This window comes from Myxine glutinosa, chromosome 2 (assembly GCF_964187855.1).
Source record: "Myxine glutinosa chromosome 2, kmMyxGlut1.1, whole genome shotgun sequence".
Lineage (NCBI taxonomy): Eukaryota > Metazoa > Chordata > Myxini > Myxiniformes > Myxinidae > Myxine > Myxine glutinosa.
In genome coordinates, this window is record NC_136262.1 from 89,472,512 (window position 1) to 89,494,720 (window position 22,209).

General features: G+C 46.2%; 2 protein-coding genes across 11 annotated transcripts in view; one reads left to right on the forward strand and one right to left on the reverse strand.

The window, feature by feature from the left end:
* Window positions 1-7,908, reverse strand: part of METTL4 (methyltransferase 4, N6-adenosine) — an 84,208-nt gene extending 76,300 nt beyond the window's left edge. For 3 of the 10 annotated variants that reach the window (XM_078771215.1, XM_068107827.2, XM_068107822.2), the window contains exons 1-2: window positions 7,575-7,729; window positions 6,968-7,140 (exon numbers count right to left, since the gene is read on the reverse strand). In XM_078771215.1, the coding sequence (XP_078627341.1) occupies window positions 6,968-7,135 (168 nt within the window). In that variant the 5' untranslated portion in view covers window positions 7,136-7,140; window positions 7,575-7,729. Of the gene's footprint in view, window positions 1-6,967; window positions 7,141-7,302; window positions 7,379-7,574 lie in introns of those variants that run through there. The other 7 variants (XM_068107823.2, XM_078771212.1, XM_068107825.2 and 4 more) reach the window with 7 other exon arrangements.
* Window positions 7,909-16,191: 8,283 nt separating this feature from the next.
* Window positions 16,192-22,209, forward strand: part of MAD2L2 (mitotic arrest deficient 2 like 2) — a 136,795-nt gene continuing 130,777 nt past the window's right edge. The window contains exon 1 of the mRNA XM_078771220.1: window positions 16,192-16,203. The gene's annotated coding sequence lies outside the window, so the exon portion shown is untranslated. The remainder of the gene's footprint in view (window positions 16,204-22,209) is intronic.

The window sequence follows — 22,209 nt, forward strand, 5'->3', positions numbered from 1 at the left end:
CCCAGAGCGGAGTCCGACTAGTACAACTCCGAATGCGATGGCAAACGTAAGAAATCGCCCACAGAAGAGTTACCAACCATTTATTTATGAGGGGTTGGTCTCACTCAAGGGAGACTTGACTAACCCAAGACCGGTTAGGGTTTTGAGGGACACAGGAGCCCATCAATCCTTAATGCTTGAAGGCATTTTGCCATTGTCAAAGAGTACCGCAACTGGTGATAGTGTTCGGTTACAAGGGATCGGTGGCTGTGTTAGTGCCCCACTTCATGTCATCCATTTGGAATCCGATTTGGTGTCAGGACCGGTCACCGTCGGTTTACAAGCCACGCTTCCTGTAGAGGGAGTATCTGTGATTATCGGGAATGATTTGGCCGGGGGGCAAATTTATGGTAACCCGAGGGTTGGTAAAGAGCACAGCAGGGAAAATAACACCCCACCAGCTCGGGATGGCGACAAAAGTTCCAAGTTATTTGTAGGGGGACTGAACTTCAACACAGAGGAAGAAGTTCTGACCTCTGTCTTCAACAGATATGGGCCGCTGGTGGAAGTGCGGGTGGTAAAAGACAGGGAAACGCAACGGTCAAGAGGGTTCGGCTTTGTCACATTTGCAAGCACAAGAGACGCCAGGGAGGCAGAGAAGAATTGGAATGGTAAGGATTTGGAGGGTCGGACCATAACAGTAGGGAAGGCCTTTCGTAGGCGTCGAGAGGTCTACAGAAGAGGACAACTTGGCAGTAGTTTTGGGGTTGGCAGCAGCCGATATTACTATGGAGGCTCCCAGAGTTACGGCACCTCCCGAAAGAATGAATGTCAGAGCACTGGCCGAGAAAGAGACCGCCAGTCAGGTAACGGCTGGGACAAGGGGTCCCACCGTAACGGTTAGGAGTCTGGAGAAGTTGAAGCACTATATACGGGGGAGCCGCCGAGCCGGGGCTCCTACACGGACTAACCGTGAACGCCACGTTCTTAAAGGCGTCCAGGTAGTGAACTTTCCTGCACGGACTAACCGTGAACTCCACGTTCTTAAAGGCGTCCATGTAATGAACTTTCCTCCCCGGACTAACCGTGAACTCCACATTCCTTAAGGCGTCCATGTAGGGAATATTCCGCTGGGCCTCCCGAAAAAGTGCTATAGAGAGGTTTAAATTTGGGGGCTTTGGTCACCACCTCTTAACCGTCATTCAAGAGAAACTAGAAGTGGTTGACGCTTGGTCCAGAGGGAATTAATCTAGGGGATCGTGTGAAATTTTGTTCCTTTATTTTTAAGTGATGACTGTGCCCGGGGGGAACTGATGAGTTGGGGGGGGGGGTGAGTTATCTGGTTTGTTTATCCAAGTTGGCCGGCAAAGAAAGTTTTCGCTGGGTTCAAACTTTCTTTCTTGAAGGGGGGGAGTGTTACATATTTATGTGAATTACTATTCCGGGCTTTGCTTATCAATGTGTAGTCGATTAAAGGTTGTTGTGATTAAAGGGTCAGGAGCCCTTCTGAGAAAAAGGAGACCGGAAACGGAAGAAGAAAAGACACGAGGTCCTGGAGACGCGACGATTCTTCTTCTTCCTCGCCAAGCTTGGACGCGAGCGGTATCGATTGAGCAACGTAAGAGAATCGGCGTTTCAAAGCCCGTCTGGCGAGAGGAGTTACCGGGACGTGTAACTACCCTTTGACACGTCAAGTCACGGTGGGTTTGTGCATGGAACCAAGCAGCTGGCACAGTTTGCCTCGCCGTCTACAAGGCCGTGTACGGGTCGCACCTTGGGCCGCGCGCGCTGGGCAAGCCGCGTGTTGCTTTGCCTGCTTTACATTACCCGCTTTGCTTGGCCAGGAGGTGCGCGCTGCAGCCGTTGTTCCCGGTACGGGACGTGCCCGGTGAAAGCACGTCAGGAAGGGTCCGTTCAACCGCCCACGTGCGGAGATCGAACTACAGGAGTACGGAGACAGTGTGAGAGACATTGACCACGGAGGGAGTCGGGAGTGGGGCTCACGTGAGGAATGTATAAGATGGCCATCTTAGAGTTAATGTAGATGAGTTTACATCTTTGTACTATTGATTGCTGATTGTTGATGGTTGATTGCTCGGGGAATATATCATTGATTATTCCGGATCCTTGGTGTGGGGTTTTTTTCTTGGTTGGAATTCATATTGATTGCGTTACGAAAGCGCATACATAATAAATATTTCTGGCGGAGTTCCTCTCACGGTCCGGGGGTCACCGAGACCAGGTAGTCACCGGGAGGACCACGTAACACTTGGCACACCTGAGCTCCTCACCACATACAAGGCTTTCATCCACAGCTCAATGGAATACTGCTCTCCACTCTGGGCTGGTGCCCCTGTCTCACACCTAGCTCGGCTTCACACTGTTGAAACCAAAGCTTTCAGAATCATTGGAATCTCCCGCGATGAAGCTGATTGTGAGGGCCTTTCACTCATTCACCGCAGGCAAGTAGGTGGTCTTTCTGTCTTCTACCCCTCCTCTCCTGCCTAGCTGCCCCAGCTCTATCTGTGCTCTGTCCCCCAGCTCTATCTGTACTCTGTCCCCCCAAATATTCCTACAGGTCACACAATATCTGCCAGCAACCCTCTTCTGGTGAAATTGCCAAAATCAAGACGCTCTGCTCACCTTCACTCTTCCATTCCTCTTTACTCCCGCATCTGGGACAAACTCCCTCACCCTCTTCAATCCCACTCCTCCCTCCAGGTCTTTAAAACAGCTGTTCACTACCATCTCTTATCTCTCCCCCATCCAAAACTTTGATCTTTTCTACCCCCGTTAATTCAACCCAGGTCCACTTTTTTGAAAGTGTCCTAGCAGTGTCCATGTGTTTTATACCTCTCCCACCCCCCCCCCCCCACCCCCCACGTTCCCATGCCTCCTCCCACCCCCCCCCCCAAAGCCCTCTCCCTCCCACAGATGTCCCGATGTCCCTGGTCTCTGCTGTTGTACTAGTGTGCTTCCCTCTCTCTCCCCATCTTGTCTCCCGCTCCCTTTATTGTATGTTTTGTGTGTTCGTTCTTTATTTTTTATTGTGATTAATGTTGGCTCTCACACGAGCCTCGATCTTGAAAAAAAAAAAAATTTCATCCCGGTAAGCTGGCACTCATTTTGCCAACCTCCTAAGGATGATTGACTGAGTCACCCCCCACTCGGTGTTAATTCAACAGAATGACAGGGGCTTTAACTCAGGACCGTGCAATCTCAAGCCAGTATCCTTAACCGTTAAGCCAACACCAAGCCTCCTGGGACTTGAACCAGGGGTCAAATCCGAAACATTGTTACATATCCCTAATGTTTCTTGCATATATATTAAATTTCATTAGGAAATGTTTAAAAGTGTACGCGTAATTGCATGTTTTTGTTATTTGACATCCTGCCCCTGCCCCAGTGGGCGTGGTCAAAAGTTATATTACTCTCGCACCTTCTTGCCATGTCGTGATCATAACTACCAAGTATACCTGGTGTTGGCCTAATGGTTAGGGCAGCGGGCTTGGGATCCTAAGGTCCTGAGTTCGAATCCCATTGAATTAACGCCAGGTGGGGTTGACTCATCCTGCTGTGTACCCCGGTTTAGAATAGGTACACCGTATCCCTGCGTGTCGTAAGAGGCGACTAAAAGGGTTGGCATCAGGAAGAGCATCCGGCCATAAAAAAACATTGCCTCAAAAAGGGAACCATGACAATTACAATTACATATGGGCAGATACAGCACGAAGTACCCAGTGGGGGATCCCACTCCCTCTCGTCAAAACTCAAGGTGGGGAACCCGATCGAAGCAAGGGTGGGAATTACTCCATTTATGACGACAAAACGTCTGATGCTCCACGTGAAGGTTTGGTTTCTGAGGTTTGGGACTTGGAATGTAGGGACAATGACCGGGAGATCAGGAGAAGTGGTGGAAGTATTGGTCATAAGAAGAGTGGACATATGTTGTGTGCAGGAGACGAGATGGAAAGGAAGTGGTACGAGAATGGTGAAGGGCAGGCAGGGACAGAAATACAAGTTTGTGTGGCAAGGGTGCCCGGAAGGCGTGCATGGTGTTGGTGTCCTGTTTTCTGAGGAGTTTGTGGACAGTGTGGTGAGTGTCATAAGAGTGAAAGGTTGATGATGGTGAAAATGATGATTGGAAAGCTCCGCAGGTCGGTCGGAGTGATGAAGAGAAGGACAAGTTCTGGTGAGCAACAGAGAAGCTGATGGAAAACGTGAAAGATGATGAAGTTGTGGTAGGAAGAGACCTAAATGGACATGTGGGAAGAAGTATAGACGGTTTTGAGGGAGTTCATGGGGAGTTCCCGGGGGAGGAGGCTGTTTCACAGCATCACTTGGTTGTCTGCGACATAAGGGTGAAAGGTGCGAGGAGAGCTCCGCGGGTGAAGTACCAACCGAGAATGAAGGTGTGGAGGTTGAAAGAGGTGACAGTGAGGGAGGCAATAAAAGAGAGGCTGTGTATGGCAGAGGATGATGTGGTTGAGCTTGAAAGTGGTTGGATGTCAATGAAAGATAGTCTGTTGGCAGCCGTTGGTGAGGTATGTGAATGGACAAAAGCACGACCGAGGCACTCGGAAACATGTGGTGGGATGATGAAGTTGGAAAGAAGATTGACGAGAAGAGGAAGAAGTTCAAGGAGTGGCAGAAGGCGAAAGGTACGGGGGCAGAAAAGGCAGAGCATGAAAGTTATAAGGCAGCCAAAAAGGCTGCAAAGAAAGAAGTAGCAAAGGCGCAGGAGGCATGGAGGAAAATGTTCGGAGAACGCTTGGATTCAAAAGAGGGTCAGAGAGCGGTATTCAGGATTGCAAAGCAGATAGCGAAAGAGATGTGCGATATTATGGGGGTGAGTTGCTTGAAGGATGAAGTGGGACATATCGTTGTGGACCCAGATGGAATTAAAGGAAGATGGAAGAGATATATGGAAATGCTGTTGAATGCAGAGAATAAATGGGACGGCAACATGGAGAGTAACCCAGTTTTAGGACCGGCAGAGAGGATAACTGAGAAGGAAGTTGAGGAAGTGATAAAAGCAATGAAGAGTAGAAAAGCGGGAGGGCGGACGGGAGTTGGGGGAGATATGTTGAAGGCAGCGGGAAGTTGGGGTGTGAAGAGAATGATAGAGATCTGTAATCTGGTGGTGAAAGAAGCTCACATTCCAGTGGATTGGGAACTGAGTACCCTCATCCCTCTATACAAGGGGAAAGGTGACTGTGTCGAGCAATAAAGTTATTGGAGCATGGAATGAAGGTATTGGAAAGGGTGTTGGAGAGGAGGATAAGGAAGAAAGTGAAGATCGACGAAATGCAGTTTGGATTTATGCCAGGAAGAGGAATGACAGACGTGCTTTTTATTGTAAGGCAGTTGCAGGACAAGTACATGGAGAAGAGGAAGAAGTTGTTTCTTGGGTTTGTTGATCTGGAGAAAGCATTCGATAGGGTTCCACGCGAAGTAGTGACATGGGCATTGAGAAAGTTAGGAGTGGAGGAATGGTTGATGAGAGTAGTGATGACAATGTACGAGAGAGCGCGCACAGCTGAAAGGACGAAGGACAGAAACAGTGGTGAGTTTGAGGTGAAGGTGGGAGTGCATCAGGGGTCAGTCCGAAGTCCACTACTATTTGTAGCTGCGATGGAGGTGCTGGCTCGGAATGTAAAGGAGGGTTTACCGTGGGAGTTGTTGTACGCAGATGATCTCGTGTTGATTGCGGAGAGTGTGGATGGACTGAAGGAGAAGATGAACAAGTGAAAGAAATGTATGGATACAAAAGGTCTGAAGGTGAATATCGGAAAAACGAAGGTGATGACAAGTGGTAAAGCATGTGGCGAGGTGGAAAGAACTGGGAAGTGGCCGTGTGCTGTGTGCAGGAAGGGTGTCGGAGTGAACTCCATTCAATGTACAATGTGTGCTGAGTGGGTTCATCAAAAATGTAGTGGTTTGAGAGGGTCATTAACCAGTGTGGCAGTGAGATTCAAGTGTAAGGTGTGCACAGAGGAGCTGCAGATGGAGGAAATGTTGAGTTGGATCTTGGAGACGGCATGAAGCTGGAAGGTGTGAAAACATTTTCCTACCTCGGAGACATGCTGAATGGAGAAGGTGGATCAGACTCGGCAACAGTTGCTGGAGCGAGATGTGCATGGAAGAAGTTTCAGGAACTGAGTGGCGTGCTGATGAGGAGGGGAGTGTCGTTTAAGCTGAAGGGAAAGGTGTATGCTGCATGTGTGAGAAGTGTTATGATTTGTGGGAGCGAGGCATGGTTAATGAACGTAGAGCAGCAACGAAGGCTGGAAAGGGTGGAAATGCGAATGGTTCGGTGGATGTGCGGAGTATCGTTGAGAGAGAGGAAGACAAATGATGAATTGCGAAAGATGATGGGAATAGAGCCTGTGATGGATGCTGTGAAGAGAAACAGGTTGAGATGGTTTGGTCATGTGTTGAGGAAGGATGAAAGTGACTGGTTGAGAAGAGCGAGTGGAAATTAATGTAGAAGGAAGTGGAGGACGGGGAAGACCGAGAAAGACTTGGCTAAAGGTGGTGGAAGAAGAAATGCGGGCAAGGGGGTTAACAAGGGGAGATGCAGAAAATAGGGCAAAATGGAGAAGATTGTCATGGGGACCGCAAGGCTAACCCCCGCTCTAGCAGGGGAAATGGCCTTAAAATGCCTGTTGCTGTTGTTGGGGTTGACTCAGCCTGTCATCCTTCTGAGGTCGGGAAAATGAGTACCAGAAAACTGGTTATAAAGAGGCATTGCATCAGCGGCAGAAGCGCCCACAGAAAAATGATGCAACCAGCAGCCGGGTGGCTGCACACGAACCACCCACAACTACCAGGTTTGCTGAATTTCTGCCCAACTGTTTAAGAGGGGATAGTGTGATGGATGGACAGACAGACAGATGGAGCTGATTACAATATCCCCCCTGTTTTTGCAAAAATGTCGTTATAATAAAATTGAATTGTCTCTCAAAATCCAAGATGTCAAACAAACCGGTGGATGCCCATCCCTATCTTCAATGTGACTTGCAGCCGAAGAGAATCGTGGCCGAGAGATGGAAAATATTTCAGGTCGGATGATGTACTCTCCGCTGAAGCTTCGGTTAATGCTGGCACCATGATCTAGCACCCATCCCCAGGCCGACTCCACTTCCAGGGTCATTGTGACTACGAACACAGATGAAACAAGTTTCGTCAAAATCCGTCCATATATCGTGCTGTACTGCACATCATTTTTGGCCCTATAGCACATCATCTATGGCCCTATCTCTCAATGGTAAAGAATCGCCTAAACAATTATAGGATGTGGACCCGGATTTGGATATTCACCAAATTCAAATCATCACTTCCTTGTCAGACACCAAACCTGTCCACCAACTTTCGTCCGAATTCGTCCACAACTTTTTGAGATATCCTGCTCACTGACAAACAGACATACAGGGGGTAAAATATAACCTCTGTCTACCTCAGGTGGCAGAGGTAATAATAAATAAACAATGCCCTTTTACCAGGATAACATTTAAAGATCCCATGGTGTCCTTGACGAAGAGTAGGCGAGCTATCGCCGGCACCATGAAAAAAGTACAAATTCCTGTACTAACCAGCAGAGGGCACTGCATCACCAGGATAGCCGGCTTTATTATCAGCCACAACAGAAGAAATAGTACGTTTTATACGTTTTACATCCTTATCTCAAGAGAGACAAAACGATACAAATATAGCTCGGCCGCGACACGAACTGCACGTCGACTCACGTGTTTGTTGTTGTTTAACGAAGAAAGGAGGTCAAAGAACTCCATTGCCACACTCACCTGTTGTTTGAAAGACACCACGTGATGGTAACGTCCAAATGCTTTACACCCGGAACAACTATCTTTAATCGAAAGGGCTCTAATGTAATACGTAGCACGCACGACTTACATCGTCATGGCGTACAGAAAATTCGCAATACAATACATGTTTGCGTGTGTGGGCACCGCCAAATATCATTACACTTTATAGTATTCCTGTCTCAAAATCAAAAAGCCTTAATTCACAGAAAAAAATATTTTAAATTCCATTGTCAAATGTGAAAACAAGTAATCCATGTTTGCGAAGTCCTCCGACAATGACATATTAAAAAGATTGATTCACGGACAGCATTGATGTGCATTTGATGTTTTGCTCCGACGATACTGTATTTGATGCTGTATTTAATACTGTATGACGATACTGTATTTTTGGCATTATTTTTGACAGTACTGTATACAGTATTTGATACTGTATGACGATACTGTATTTTACTCCGACGACAACATTTACTATATCAAATAAACCCTTTATGAATCGTGCAGTCGCGCAAACGAACCATATAGAGAGAAGTGTGACACAATATGGAAACTGCAAATAAAAATACTCGTCATTTACCGCCATTATGATTACACCAGCTACACCGCCACTATCATCACAGATAATAATAATAATAATAATTGTAAAGTATCTCGACAAACTGCGATCAATTGTCGTACGCGTTTTATTCACTCTGCCGATCAAGGCCCGATTCACAGCAGCGCCATCCGAGCTCTGGCGTAGGGATACAACCCGGTCCCGGTGTAGGGATACAACGGTGAACATTTGCACTGCATACATGACATCCTCCCCTTTAAGTCCAAAATTACCAAGAGCAATACGTGCTAGATTTCCAGAATTGACATTTCAAAAGCAACATTTCCAAAACATGTGAAAATATGTGTGCAAACGGTTATGAGAATAATGAAAATACGTGAAAATAGAACATGTGTCAACGTGAAAAAAAAAACATCTTCAAAGATTCAACCGGTCGGGTGCTTTTCTCTCACGCATTGAGCGTCGCGGTGTACCAGTGGATACAGAGTCCGAGGTGATTCCTTTGGGTCGCGGTGTACCAGTGGATACAGAGTCCGAGGTGATTCCTTTGGTCTCCACGAAGGGTGTAGCGTTTGCAGAGGTTTTCGGGGCATCCGAGCCGGCTGGAGCGGCCACGATGATCTCCGGCAGTGGCGGGTCGAACTGTTGTCCTGACTGTGACGATGCTACAGGCTCCGTCGACTCACAGTGACGGTAGGTTATGTGGTCCTGATGTCGACGAATTTCGCGGCCGTCCTGCAGGCGAATCACACTGGACAGTGGACCTGGCTTCTCGATGATGTCTCCCGGTAGCCACGTCGCACCTGCACCAAAATTTCGGGCAAACACTGGATCTCCAATGTTGATACATCGACTGTTGGACGTCTTATCGTGCACCAACTTTTGATTAAGCTGGCTCTGATAAACATTTGATGATATGTCTGGTTTGAGATTGTCAAGTGTCGATCTCAAGTGTCGTTTCATCAATAACTCAGACGGAGCTGCACCGGTTGTTGATTGTGGCGTGATGCGGTATTTGAACAGGAGACGAGACAGCTTTGTTTCCAGGGTTCCCTCCTGAAGTTTCTGCAATCCGGATTTGATGATTCCCACGGATCGTTCGGCTAAGCCATTTGAAGCCTGGTGATGTGGGCTGACAAACTTATGTTTGATGCCGTTCCGACGTGTGAACTTGGCAAACTCGGTACTGGAAAAACACGAACCGTTATCACTCACGATCATCCTGGGCAGACCATGAGTGGCGAAACAGCGTCTGAGTCTTTCGATGACAATGGCTGACGTAGTACCATGCGTCACATAGGCATCAATCCATTTTGTGTGCGCGTCCGTAATTATTAGAATCATGCTGCCGTTAATAGGCCCGGCATAATCGAGATGTAGGCGATGCCACGGTTCGCTGGGCCATTCCCAGGGATGCAGTGGCGCTTTCGCAGGTGTATTCCGGGTGCTCTGGCAGGGGTAACAATGTCGAACATGATGTTCGATATCAGCATCAAGATTCGGCCACCACACATAGTTTCTGGCGAGTGACTTCATCTTCACAATCCCGGGGTGACAGTCATGGATTTCATCCATGACCCTGGAACGCAGATTTTTCGGGATCACGACACGACATCCCCAGAGTAGGCAACCATTTTCCACGCTGAGTTCGTTTTTACGTGCTTTAAAAGCCGCAAAATCTGGGTCACCCTCAGGTAGCAAATGCCATCCAAGCTGTACAGCCTGGACAGTTCTGGACAGAACGGGGTCTCGTCGAGTATGAGTGCGGATCTGGCCGGAATCGACAGCACAATCTTCCAGATGATCCATCAGTGCGATAATGGATCCTGGTGTAGGCGAATAATCAACGGATTCTGGAAGGGGTAACCGACTCATGGCATCTGCATTTGTGATAGACGAACCGGGCTTATAACATATGGTGTAGTCATAAGCAGCGAGAAACAGGGACCAGCGGATGATCCTGGGCGGTAGTGTGTCAGATGTCGCCTTAGTTGAACCAAACAGACTGATCAGCGGCTTGTGATCAGTGCGAATCGTGAAATGATGTCCAAGAAGGTACTGGCGAAATTTGCCGACGCCGAAAACGATTCCCAATCCTTCCTTGTCAAGTTGGGAATAGTTTTTCTCTGCCGGGGACAACGTTCTGGATGCAAATGCAACCGGTCTTTCCGTACCATCAGGCATCACGTGCGATAATACACTCCCCACTCCATACCGACAGGCATCGCATGTCAGCACAAGATCCTTCTCTGGATCAAAATGAACGAGAACATTGGACGATTTGAGCAGATCCTTAGAGGTCTGGAATGCTGATTGTTCAGTAGACCCCCAGCTCCAGGAGACTCCTTTCCTCAAAAGCCAATAAAGGGGGCCCAAAACGTCGGTCACATTCGGGATGTAACGACCATAGAACTGAAGCAAACCGAGGTATGACTTCAATTCGGTCACATCTCGTGGAGAAGGAGCATCCTTGATAGCTCGGACTTTCTCATCTGTCGGGTGTAGACCCTCGGCATCAATCGTATGACCCAGGTACGTGACTGATGGCACCATAAACTTGCACTTGTCTCGACGCAAACGTAGGCCGGAGTCCGAAATCTTCTTCAGAACTCTCTCCAGGTTCTGTAGATGTTCCGCGTCCGTACGACCAGTAACCAGAATATCATCCTGGTAACAAACGACGTTGCGTTCGGCGGCAAACAAACTGTCCATGACACGCTGATAAATTCCAGGTGCAGATTTCACTCCAAAACTAAGTCGGTGGTACCTATACAACCCACGATGCGTGTTGATGGTAAGATACTGTTTCGAATTCTCGTCCAAGCAGAGCTGTAGATAGGCGGATTTGAGATCGAGTTTCGTAAAAGTCTTGCCTCCCGTGAGACGAGCATAGAGGTCTTCGATCCTCGGGATTGGATATTTATCCAATGAAGAACACCTGTTCACGGTCATTTTATAATCTCCACATATGCGGATGGACTGGTCCGATTTTATGACCGGAACGATGGGCGCCGCCCATTCGGCATACTGGATTTGCTCGATGATCCCCAGATTTTCAAGATGATCCAGTTCCTTGTCAATCCGCTCACGCAGGGCGAAAGGGACTGGGCGAGCCCTGCAAAATATAGGATTGGCATCCCGGTCAACCCTGAGTTTAGCCGTATGTCCTTTCAAGGTTCCAAGCTCATCCTTGAAGACATCCGGGTACGTATCCAGCACATTTTTGAGTGTGTATGCTGCGGTAGGAGAAACGTTGGCTGCCCGGAGTTGATGAATGCTTTCCCACTTCAGTCGAATTATGCTCAACCAGTTCCTGCCGAGTAAGGAAGGGCCCTTTCCAGGAATGACGATCAGGGGTAGGTGAAACTCACGGTTATCGTAGCCCACCGTGACATCACATGTACCGCAGGGAACAATCTTCTCACCTGTATAGGTGGAGAGTCCATAGGTAGTAGGTTTCAGATGGGGTCGGTCAGCATCACTCCACAGGTTTGTGAAAACAGCATGGCTGATGAGCGAGACGGCCGCACCAGTGTCGACCTCCATTTGCAATGGTCGATTGTTGACGACAACATTGGCAAGAAGAGGGTCCCGCCTATGGTGAGAATCAATATGAAGCAGGTCATACGATTCTGAGTTGTCGGAAACAGAGCTCACCTGGTCAAGCTCGGGTTCCTCCGAACCGATAAACTGATGAATCTTGTCAGCAGCTTTTCCTTTTCCCGATTTGCGAGTGATGCAAGCTGGAGCAATATGGCCAGTTTTCGAACAGAAATGGCAGGTGGCATCTTTGAACCGACACGTCTCCGGAGGGTGCTTTCCGTTGCACCGAAAACAGTTGTTGTGGGTTTGAGACTGCACTGGCTTCTGACGAGGAGCCTTGTTCCAACGTTGTGGCTGAACATGATCCAACCGATTCACAGCAGGGCTGGTACCAGATGAGCGAGTGGCACCGATGCTTGTAGCGTTGCGTTCAGCACTTTCCATGGAAATGGCGGTGTCTCTGGCATTTTGGAACGTCAGTCTTCTCTCAGCAAGCAGGCGTCTACGAGTGCGGTCATCGGACATGCCAACCACCAGCAAATCACGAAGCATGTCATCGATCGTGTCCCCAAACTCACACAGATGTGACAGTTTTTTGAGGTGTGCAATGAAGTCTGCGATCGACTGATCTTGCTGCTGTCTGCACATGTAAAAATTAAACCGACACAGGATGACTGAAGGAGATGGGTTGCAATGTTCCTTCAAAGCAGCCTTGAGCTCTGCATACGTGAGCTCCTGGATTGTCCGAGGCCGAATCAGGTTTTTAACGAGTGTGAACGTCTCACCTCCGCAAACGGACAGGAAGACGGCCTTCATCCGGCCTTCGGTCGCAATGCCGTTCGCCTCGAAGTAGAAAGCCAACCGCTCAGAATACGTGTCAAAATCCCCCTCATGAGGGTCGAATTCATCGATATGGCCGAAAGATGTCATGGTCTAGATGTTTATCCTCGTCGCCATGTAAAGTATCTCGACAAACTGCGATCAATTGTCGTACGCGTTTTATTCACTCTGCCGATCAAGGCCCGATTCACAGCAGCGCCATCCGAGCTCTGGCGTAGGGATACAACCCGGTCCCGGTGTAGGGATACAACGGTGAACATTTGCACTGCATACATGACAATAATAATGCATTGAGAGAGAAAAACTTTACTGCGCAATGGAAGGTTACGCTAATTATTTGGCCTTCTGAGATCTTCTTTATCTTTTCTCACTTGTTCAGCTTGCCAACCAATATGTCGTCTGTGCACTGCATCATGGCGACTGAAACCCCTCTATTTACTATTAGGTCAGGTTTTCCACCAAAGTCATCCTTGATTACCTGATATGTGGGGATTTCTGATATTGATAAACTGATAACCTTCGCTCAAACCTGATTGATCTCTCCATACAGGTTGCTTCTGACAAACCAGACTTTATCTGCTTAACAGAAACGTTCTCCTTCAAGATGTCTCTGATGCCTCCCTGGTTACTCCAACCTCCGGTATGATAGACCTGAGCCTCGTCCGGGTGGTGGGGTTGCTATCTTTATCAAAAACTCTCTTCCTCACTCTCCCTGCACTGCCCTCTCTCCACCCAACCCCCAGGAGTACCTCTGGCTTCCACCCCCTCCGCTCCCACGTTTTGTTCATATGTGTTCTGTACCGTCCTCCAAACAGTGATGACTCCATTTACATTTCGCTGTCTGACAACATGAAACAACTTCTCTCCACTCATCCCAACTCTCTTTTCCTCATATGTGGCGACTTCAATTGTCATCATGCCAGCTGGCTGGGTGTGGGTACCTCTCACACCAGCCATTGCACCTCAGCAAAGGACTTATGCGACTCATTGGGACTGACACAATCTGTCAATTTCCCGACTGGGATCTCAGTCAACGGAGCATCTTCTCTTCTAGACTTGGTTATGACTAACTTCCCTGCAAATGTCTGCTGCTCTTCTTCTGATCCAATCGGTTCATCTGACCATTTGCTTGTTAAAGTGGACATCTCTCTGGCCATTCTCAGAGAGCCTCCTCGGCGTCGACGACTGGCATCGTCTTCAAGCAGCCATCAATCATCTGGCCTGGTCTCCCATCTCTACTGCCTCTGATATGAACTCTTCCTGGGAATTCTTCCAAAGTAAACTGCTCGCTCTCATGTACAGATTTATCCTATCTCGTCTTCAGTTGCCATACCCTTTCTCCCGTCCATGGTTCACTGAATCTTGTGGTGAGGCAGTTTCCTTTTTATTTTTTTATTTTTTTTTGTAGACAAGATCGAGGCTCGTGTAAGAGCTAACATCAATCACAAAAAAATAAGGAAAAGCGCAATCAGAGATTGCAAACCCTCGCCATGATGTATTTTCAGTTGTTTTTAAGGCTTTTGTGTTAAAACAAATATGGCGGCCGAACCACGTGACCGATGACGTCATCATTTTTGTTCTAAACTAATTTATTCCTAGATTATGCTCAAGAAATTTAATCTTGATCAGATGAAGTTTTATACTTGTCGAATTATGACGTCATACTGCAGGCACCTATGACATCATCATTAACATATTTTATTCCCCATGGAGAGTTCTTTACAATGAGCCATGTCTCAATTTTTTCTATTCAGCCCTTTCGGAGTTATAGAGGTGCAACATTTTTCGGTTTTTCCAAGATGGCGGCCGAACCACGTGACCGATGACGTCATCAATTTTTTTCTCCACCAGTTGATGCCGACATGGCGCTCAAGAAATTTCATCTTCATTGGATGAAGTTTTGTACATTGTCAAATTATGACGTCATAATGGAGGCACCGATAACATCATCACTAACATATTGTTGCGGTTTTGTGGTTTTATAATAAAGGTTCATTTCCCCTCATAGTTAGTTACACTACAACATGTAGCCTCGTTTAATCTCAGTTATTTCTTAGTAATGTAAGCGTAGACCTTTCCTGTGTTTAGTTTTGCGTTGAGTAGGATAATGATAATTAGGTGTCCTTATGGTGCTTTGGGTGGTTTTTGGCGCCGAAATACCATGCGGCAGTCCTGAACAAGTCGACCGAGGCCGAAGGAAGGCGGAGGAGGAGCCGTCGGTAAGCACGAGCCGCCAATCAGGGCTCGAGGGGAGTGACTTACCACTGCGGCAAAACCGGGGTTTGGAACATTCGAGGCGGGCTAGGGCGGGGCTATATAACCATGTGCCCAGAGCCCCCCACCTCAGTTATGAGATGTGAGTGAGACGTCAGTTATGAGTTCGGAGTTGTGAGAATATGGCAGTTCAGTTGAGTTGGGAAGGAGATGCGCATAGCTCCGTTGTACACGAACTTGCCTTGCTCCCCGTGCTCTGCGCAGTATTAATCGCGCTGTAAAAGACAACCCGCACCGGGCCACAGACGCGCGTTTTTCCCCCTGCCTGCCTTTGCCTGATACGCGCCGCAAGGATTTTCCCGCCTGCCTGCTTTCGCCGGGATACATGCTGTGACCGCCAGGGGGCCACGACCGGGTGAGCTGTTCCTGGAGCGACCGAAGCAGGCGCGTTCGGCGCGCGAACATTCTTCTTCTATTTCCCCGTGTGAGTGATCAGGCCCGTGTCTGGGACTATATGAGTTAAGATTGATTAAGTCTGCCCTGTGTCCCTTTCCTTTCCTTCAAATCCCTGTAACTAGTGTATATAAACCTGTTATTCCTTCTGATTCGACCGCTTTTGTCTCTTCCACCATTGGTCTCGCGTGGTACGAATTAGATCGCTCTGATCGGGTTCTATAGAAAGGTAACAGCACGAGTCACGTGGTACGCCATCCGCTCGGGTGTACTCAATCACGCGTGGTTCGTGCGAGACTCGATCCCCGCTGCCGTTGCAGCGTGGGTACTCAAGGTACGTGTGAAATTGTCCCGAAACCCTTTTCCACGTCTGCCCGGAAGTGGCGACTCGGTCTCGCGGTTTTGAAGACCCAAGGAGAAAAAGGGGCTTAATCTCCCCTTTGTAAGGGAACGGGCTTCGAAAAACCGCAACAATATTTTATTCCCCATGGAGAGTTCTTTACTGTGAGCCATGTCTCAATTGTTTCTATTCCGCGCTTTTGGAGATATAGAGGTGCAAAGTTTTTCGGTTTTTCCAAGATGGCGGCCGAACCACGTGACCTATGACGTCATAATTATCATTTTAAAAAATTCTACAGGTGGAGTTGCACCTATGGTGAAAATTTCCTGTCAATCGCACCAACGGTTGCAGGGAAAATCATATTTATTCTGTGCGGACAAACAGACAGACAGACAGACAAACAGACAAATGAAAAATCACTCATAGAGCGACACTTGGCAAAAGAGAACAAAGCAGAATGGCACTCAGTAGAGCATCCTTTTGACCTCTTAAATAATTGGTGGTTGAATTCATTTTGCTGACATGAAAATCCAATTCAAATTTCAAGTCAATCGGATAAAAATTGAGGCTTTTAGAAATTTGAAAAAAGTGGTTGATCTTTGGCTTTTGTTGACCTTTTGGTCGATGCTGATCTAAAAAATAGTTGGTGTTTGAATTCATTTCACTGATATGTAAATTCCATTCAAAATTCAAGTGAATCGGATGAAAATTGAGGATTATAGAAATTTGAATAAAAGTGGTTGACCTTTGGCGTATGTTGTCCTTTTGGCCTATGCTGATCTCAAAAATAGTTGGTGGTTGAATTCAGTTAGCCGATATGTAAATCCTTTTCAAATTTCTAGTCAATCGGATGAAAATTGAGGATTTTAGAAATTTGGAAAAAGTGGTTGACCTTTGGCCTATGTTGACGTTATGACCGATGTTGATCTCAAAAATGGTTGGTGGTTGTATTCAGTTCGCTGATATGACAATCCTATTCAAATTTCAAGTCAATCGGATGAAAATTGAGGGTTTTAGAAATTTGAAATTGTTGTTGACCTTTGACCTATGTTGAACTTTTGGCTTATGCTGATCTCAAAAATAGTTTTTGGTTGAATTCAGTTAACTGATATGAAAGTCATATTCAAATTTCAACTCAATGGGATGAAAATTGAGGAATTTAGAAATCTGAAAAAAGTGGTTGACTTTTGAGCTATGTTGACCTTTTGGCCAATGCTGATCTCAAAAATAGTTGGTGTTTGAATTCAGTTCACTGATATGTAAATCCCATTCAAATTTCAAGTGAATCGGATGAAAATTGAGGATTTTAGAAATTTGAAATTGTTGATGACCATTGGCCTATGTTGACCTTTTGGCCGATGCTGATCTCAAAAATAGTTGGTGGTTGAATTCATTTCGTTGAAATGAAAAGCCTATTCAAATTTCGAGTCAATCAGATTAAAATTGAGGATTTTAGTAATTTGAAAAAAAGTGGTTGACCTTTGGCCTATGCTGATCTGAAAAATAGTTGGTGGTTGAATTTAGTATGCCAATATGTAAATCCTATTCAAATTTCAAGTCAATCGGATGAAAATTGAGGATTTTAGAAATTCGATAAAAGTGGTTGACCTTTGGCCTATGTTGACCTTTTGGCCGATGCTGATCTCAAAAATAGTTGGTGGTTGAATTCATTTAGTTGAAATGAAAATCCTATTCAAATTTCAAGCCAATCGGATGAAAATTGAGGATTTTAGAGATTTGAAAAAAGTGGTTGACCTTTGGCCTATGCTGATCTCAAAAATAGTTGGTGGTTGAATTCAGTTAGCCGATATGTAAATCCTTTTCAAATTTCAAGTCAATAGGATGAAAATTTAGGATTTTAGAAATTTGAAAAAAGTGGTTGACCTTTGGCGTATGTTGACCTTTTGGCCTGTGCTGATCTCAAAAATAGTTGGTGGTTGAATTCAGTTAGCCGATATGTAAATCCTTTTCAAATTTCAAGTCAATCGGATGAAAATTTAGGATTTTAGAAATTTGAAATTGTTGTTGACCTTTGACCTATGTCGAACTTTTGACCTTTTGACCCCAAAATATATAGGATTTTGTCGGACCACGAACTCTACCATTTGGTGAAGTTTCGTGAAGATCGGTTTAAAATTGCGACCTGTAGGCAAGTATAAGTGAGTGGAGAGACAAACACACAAACACTCACCAGAGTGAACAACAACATACTTGCACAAAATTTGTTTTGTTTTTTGCCAAGTTACAAACGGACTCAAATGCAATACCCTCTCCTTTGGCGAGGGTAACAAACGGACACACAAAACATATAATAAAGGGAGCGGGAGACAAGATGGGGAGGGAGAGGGAAGCGAACAAGACCAACATTTGAGCGCAGGGACATCGGGAGATCTGTGGGAGGGAGATGGCTTGGGAGAGGAGGCATGGGAAGTGAGGGGGGGGGGGGGGGGTTGGCGAGGTATAAAACACATGGACACTGCTAGAACTTCCAGGAAAGAAGTCGGTATTTCAAAAAAAGAGGATTTGGGGTGAAATTAGCGGGGGTAGGAGAGATCAAGGTTTTGGATGGGGGAAGATAAGAGATGGTGGTGAACAGCTGTTTTAAAGACCTGGAGGGAAGAGTTGGATTGAAGAGAGTGAGGGACTTTGTTCCAGAGGCAGGAGTAAAGAGGAATGAAGGAGTGAAGGTGAGCAGAGAGTCTTGATTTTGGTAATTTCACCAGAAGAGGGTTGCTGGCAGATCTTGTACGACCTGTCGGAATAGTTGGGGGACAGAGCACAGAGCTGGGGGAGCTAGGCCGGATAGGAGTCGGTAGAAGACAGAAAGACCACCAACTTGCCTGTGGTGAGTGAGTGAAAGGCCCTCGGAGGTAGCTTCATCGCAGGAGATTCCAATGATTCTGAAAGCTTTGGTTTCAACAGCGTGAAGACGAGCTAGGTGTGAGGCAGGAGCACCAGCCCAGAGGAGATTCCATTGAGCTGCGGATGAAAGCATTGCATGTGGTGACGAGCTCAGGTGTGCCAAGGAAGGACTTCACACGACGGAGGATGCCCAGTCGGCGACTGGCTTTGGAGGCCATCTTGGAAACGTGGTTTTCCCAGGAAAGATCATGGCAGATAGTGAGACTCAAATGCTTGAGTGACAGAACTTCTTGGAGAGGATTATTCAGAAAGTAGATGGGAGTGTTGTCCAGTCGGTCTTTGCTGAGAGACATCGTAAGAGTGTGAGATTTGTCAGGATTGAAAGACATGTTCCACTTGTTTGACCAGTCTGTGATTTTGTCCAGGTCTGCAGAGAGTGAGGAGGCTGCAGACTGCCGATCTGAGGGATGAGGTATGGAGCGGCAGAGAGTAGAGTCGTCAGCAAAGAGATAGATAGTATTTTCAAGAGAGTCGGAGAGACCATTGATGAAGACCAGAAATGCATAGGGCCCAGAACACTACCTTGGGGAACTCCAGCCTGAACAGGAAGGGGGGATGAGAGAAACCCATTCAAGGCCACACGTTTACTACGAGATTTCCATGAAATTCCATGAAGATTCCATGAATTTCCATGAATGAGTTCGCAAGCCCTGAAACAACTTGCCTTTGCCTCATGGAAGGCAAATCCAAGGGAAGGCAATCTCCATTCCTTTCACAAAGCTTGGAACAAGTGTGTCTACCCTCAGAAGAGCAAGGAAACAACATCTCTACTCTTAAGACTGAACTCTCAAACCTGTCTCCCTCCTCCAAATCCTGGTGGCGTCTGGTCAAAGCTGTTTTTGGTGTTTGTTCCCCCTCCATCCCCTATAGTCTGGTAGAACCCTGGTTGAACCTGGAAATTGAGTATATAGTTTTTTTTATTTATTGATTTGTATAGCTTAGGGTGTTCTCTTTCATAATCTGTCGGGTGAACCTGGGTCACCCTTGAGCGTTTTGAGAAATTCAAGATGGCGTCCAAGATGGTTGCCATTTCATATTATCGGCTATAACTTCTTTCATATTTAACCTAGGATGATATTTTTAGTGTCTAGTCATATGTTGTAGGGGTCAAGGAATCCATATAAATCAATTAAAACGTCGGTAAGTGATTACATCATGGTAAATCCAAGATGGCTGCCATTTTGGCCACCAAATCATGTTTTAGGCTTTAATATGCTTCGTATTTAACTTAAAGTCGTAATAATGGTGTCTAGGTACAGTATATGTTTTTGGGTCAAGTCATCCAATTAAACGATTTAAAAGGTTGTTGAGGGATCACATGTTCAACCAAAGATGGCTGCCATTTGAGCACTTGGCTAAACTTGATGTCGTTTTAAACACTAGGGCGTGCCCGTACTATATATATCTAAAATTATATCCCCCCCCTCTATTTACATTAAATGGTTTGGTCCATACGGGTTTGGTCCCGTACGTGCGTGCAAAAAAACATGCGTGCAAACAACAACAACAAAAAAAAACTTTGAAACCACGTGGCAGTAACGACCACAGAACCCCCCCCCCTCTATTTACATGAAATGGTTTGGTCCATTCGCAAAGCCAAAGCGAACGGCTTGCGAGTACGGTAGAACCCCCCCCCCCCCCCCTCTATTTACATGAAATGGTTTGGTCCATTCGCAAAGCCAAAGCGAACGGCTTGCGAGTACGGTGACCATACCTTGGGAACCACTTGTCCGATTAATTTCAAACCTTGAAAAGGCACATCCTCGGGTCCCCAGCAATATACCTGGCAAGTTTCAAGTATATCGGACCCGTGGTTGTCGAGAAACAGCGGTCACAGACAAACACACACACACACACACACACAGACACACACACATACACACAGAGATTACTGGAATTATAGATAGATGTGATGCTAACATTGGTGTCATCTTTGAAAATCTGACATCTTACATTTCTGATAGTAGCTGTGACTTATATTATGTAATATATAACCAGGAATTGTAAAGACAATTTACAATGTCTAATAGGATGGATGTAGCTACAACACATGAAGAAGCGGACAATATCATTGTTCAGCAGGCAATGATGTGTGCCCGAAGCAATGAACTAAGTGAAATAACTGTAGTCTCTGATGATACAGACGTCTTCGTACTTCTTGTGCATTACTACCACACTGCAAATATGAAAAATCGTGTAACTATGGAATGCCCAATCAAGGACAGAACAGTCATTGACATTGGAAAAACAGTGGAGAAACATGCATCCATAGTTACTGAAATCCTCGGTGCCCACGCATTGACCGGGTGTGATACTGTAGCATGTTGCTATGGGATAGGCAAGGCCACTGCTCTGAAGGTATTGGGTGATGGATACTCCCTGTCACTTCTTGGTGTAATGGACACTCCAATACAAGAAGTTACTGGACAGGCCACTGCGTTCATGTCAGCGTGTTATAGACAAAGTTCCAGCGAGTCAATGTCTGAAGCACGATGGAAGGTATGGGCATCCAAAACAGGACAGGCTTCACCATCCCCGCCGAAACTGTGCTCTCTTCCTCCAACCAATGAGGCGTTTGCAGTGAATGTAAAAAGGGCCCATCACCAAGCCATTGTGTGGCGTTCTTTGGAGGATGACAATCCACCAGAACTGGATCCAGAATCGTATGGCTGGAGGAAGGACACACAAATGAAAAATCTCCAACCAATTTCTCTTCCAGTCAACACAGAACTCGCTCCGGAGTCTATCATGCGTCGAATCCGATGTGGATGCCAAAGTGTCACGCCGTGTATTACTCGTGTGTGTAGTTGTACAAAGTATAATTTGAACTGCACAGTATTTTGCGCCTGTAAGAGTACAGGTTGCTGCCAAAAAAGGACAGCTTGATTGCGTAACTGAGTGTATTTAGACTGATTTGATTGGTTATCATTTTTCACGTATGTTACCACTCAAAAAGCTTGAGTTGAGGCAGTAGCCACCTGTAGGCCTCTATTGGCCAGCATCTTTGGATTAAACATGACATCCCTCAAAAACCTTTTAAATGATTTAAATTGGATTACTTGACCCGCAAAACATTCGATTAGACACCGAAATTACCACTTTCGGTTAAGTATGAAGCATATTAAAGCCTAAAACATGATTTGGCGGCCATAATGGCAGCCATCTTGGATTTACCATGATGTAATCACTTACCGACGTTTTAATTGATCTATATGGATTCCTTGACCCCTACAACATATGACTAGACACTAAAAATATCATCCTAGGTTAAATATGAAAGAAGTTATAGCCGATAATATGAAATGGCAACCATCTTGGACGCCATCTTGAATTTCTCAAAACGCTCAAGGGTGACCCAGGTTCACCCGACAGATTATGAAAGAGAACACTCTAAGCTATACAAATCAATTTTTAAAAAACTATATACTAAATTTCCAGCTTGAGCTGAAAAATCCCATTTAGCTACAGGACTACTACCTTACCTCAAACAGCTGCACAGTTGACACCGCACATGACAAAACCGAATGCCTCAACTCTGT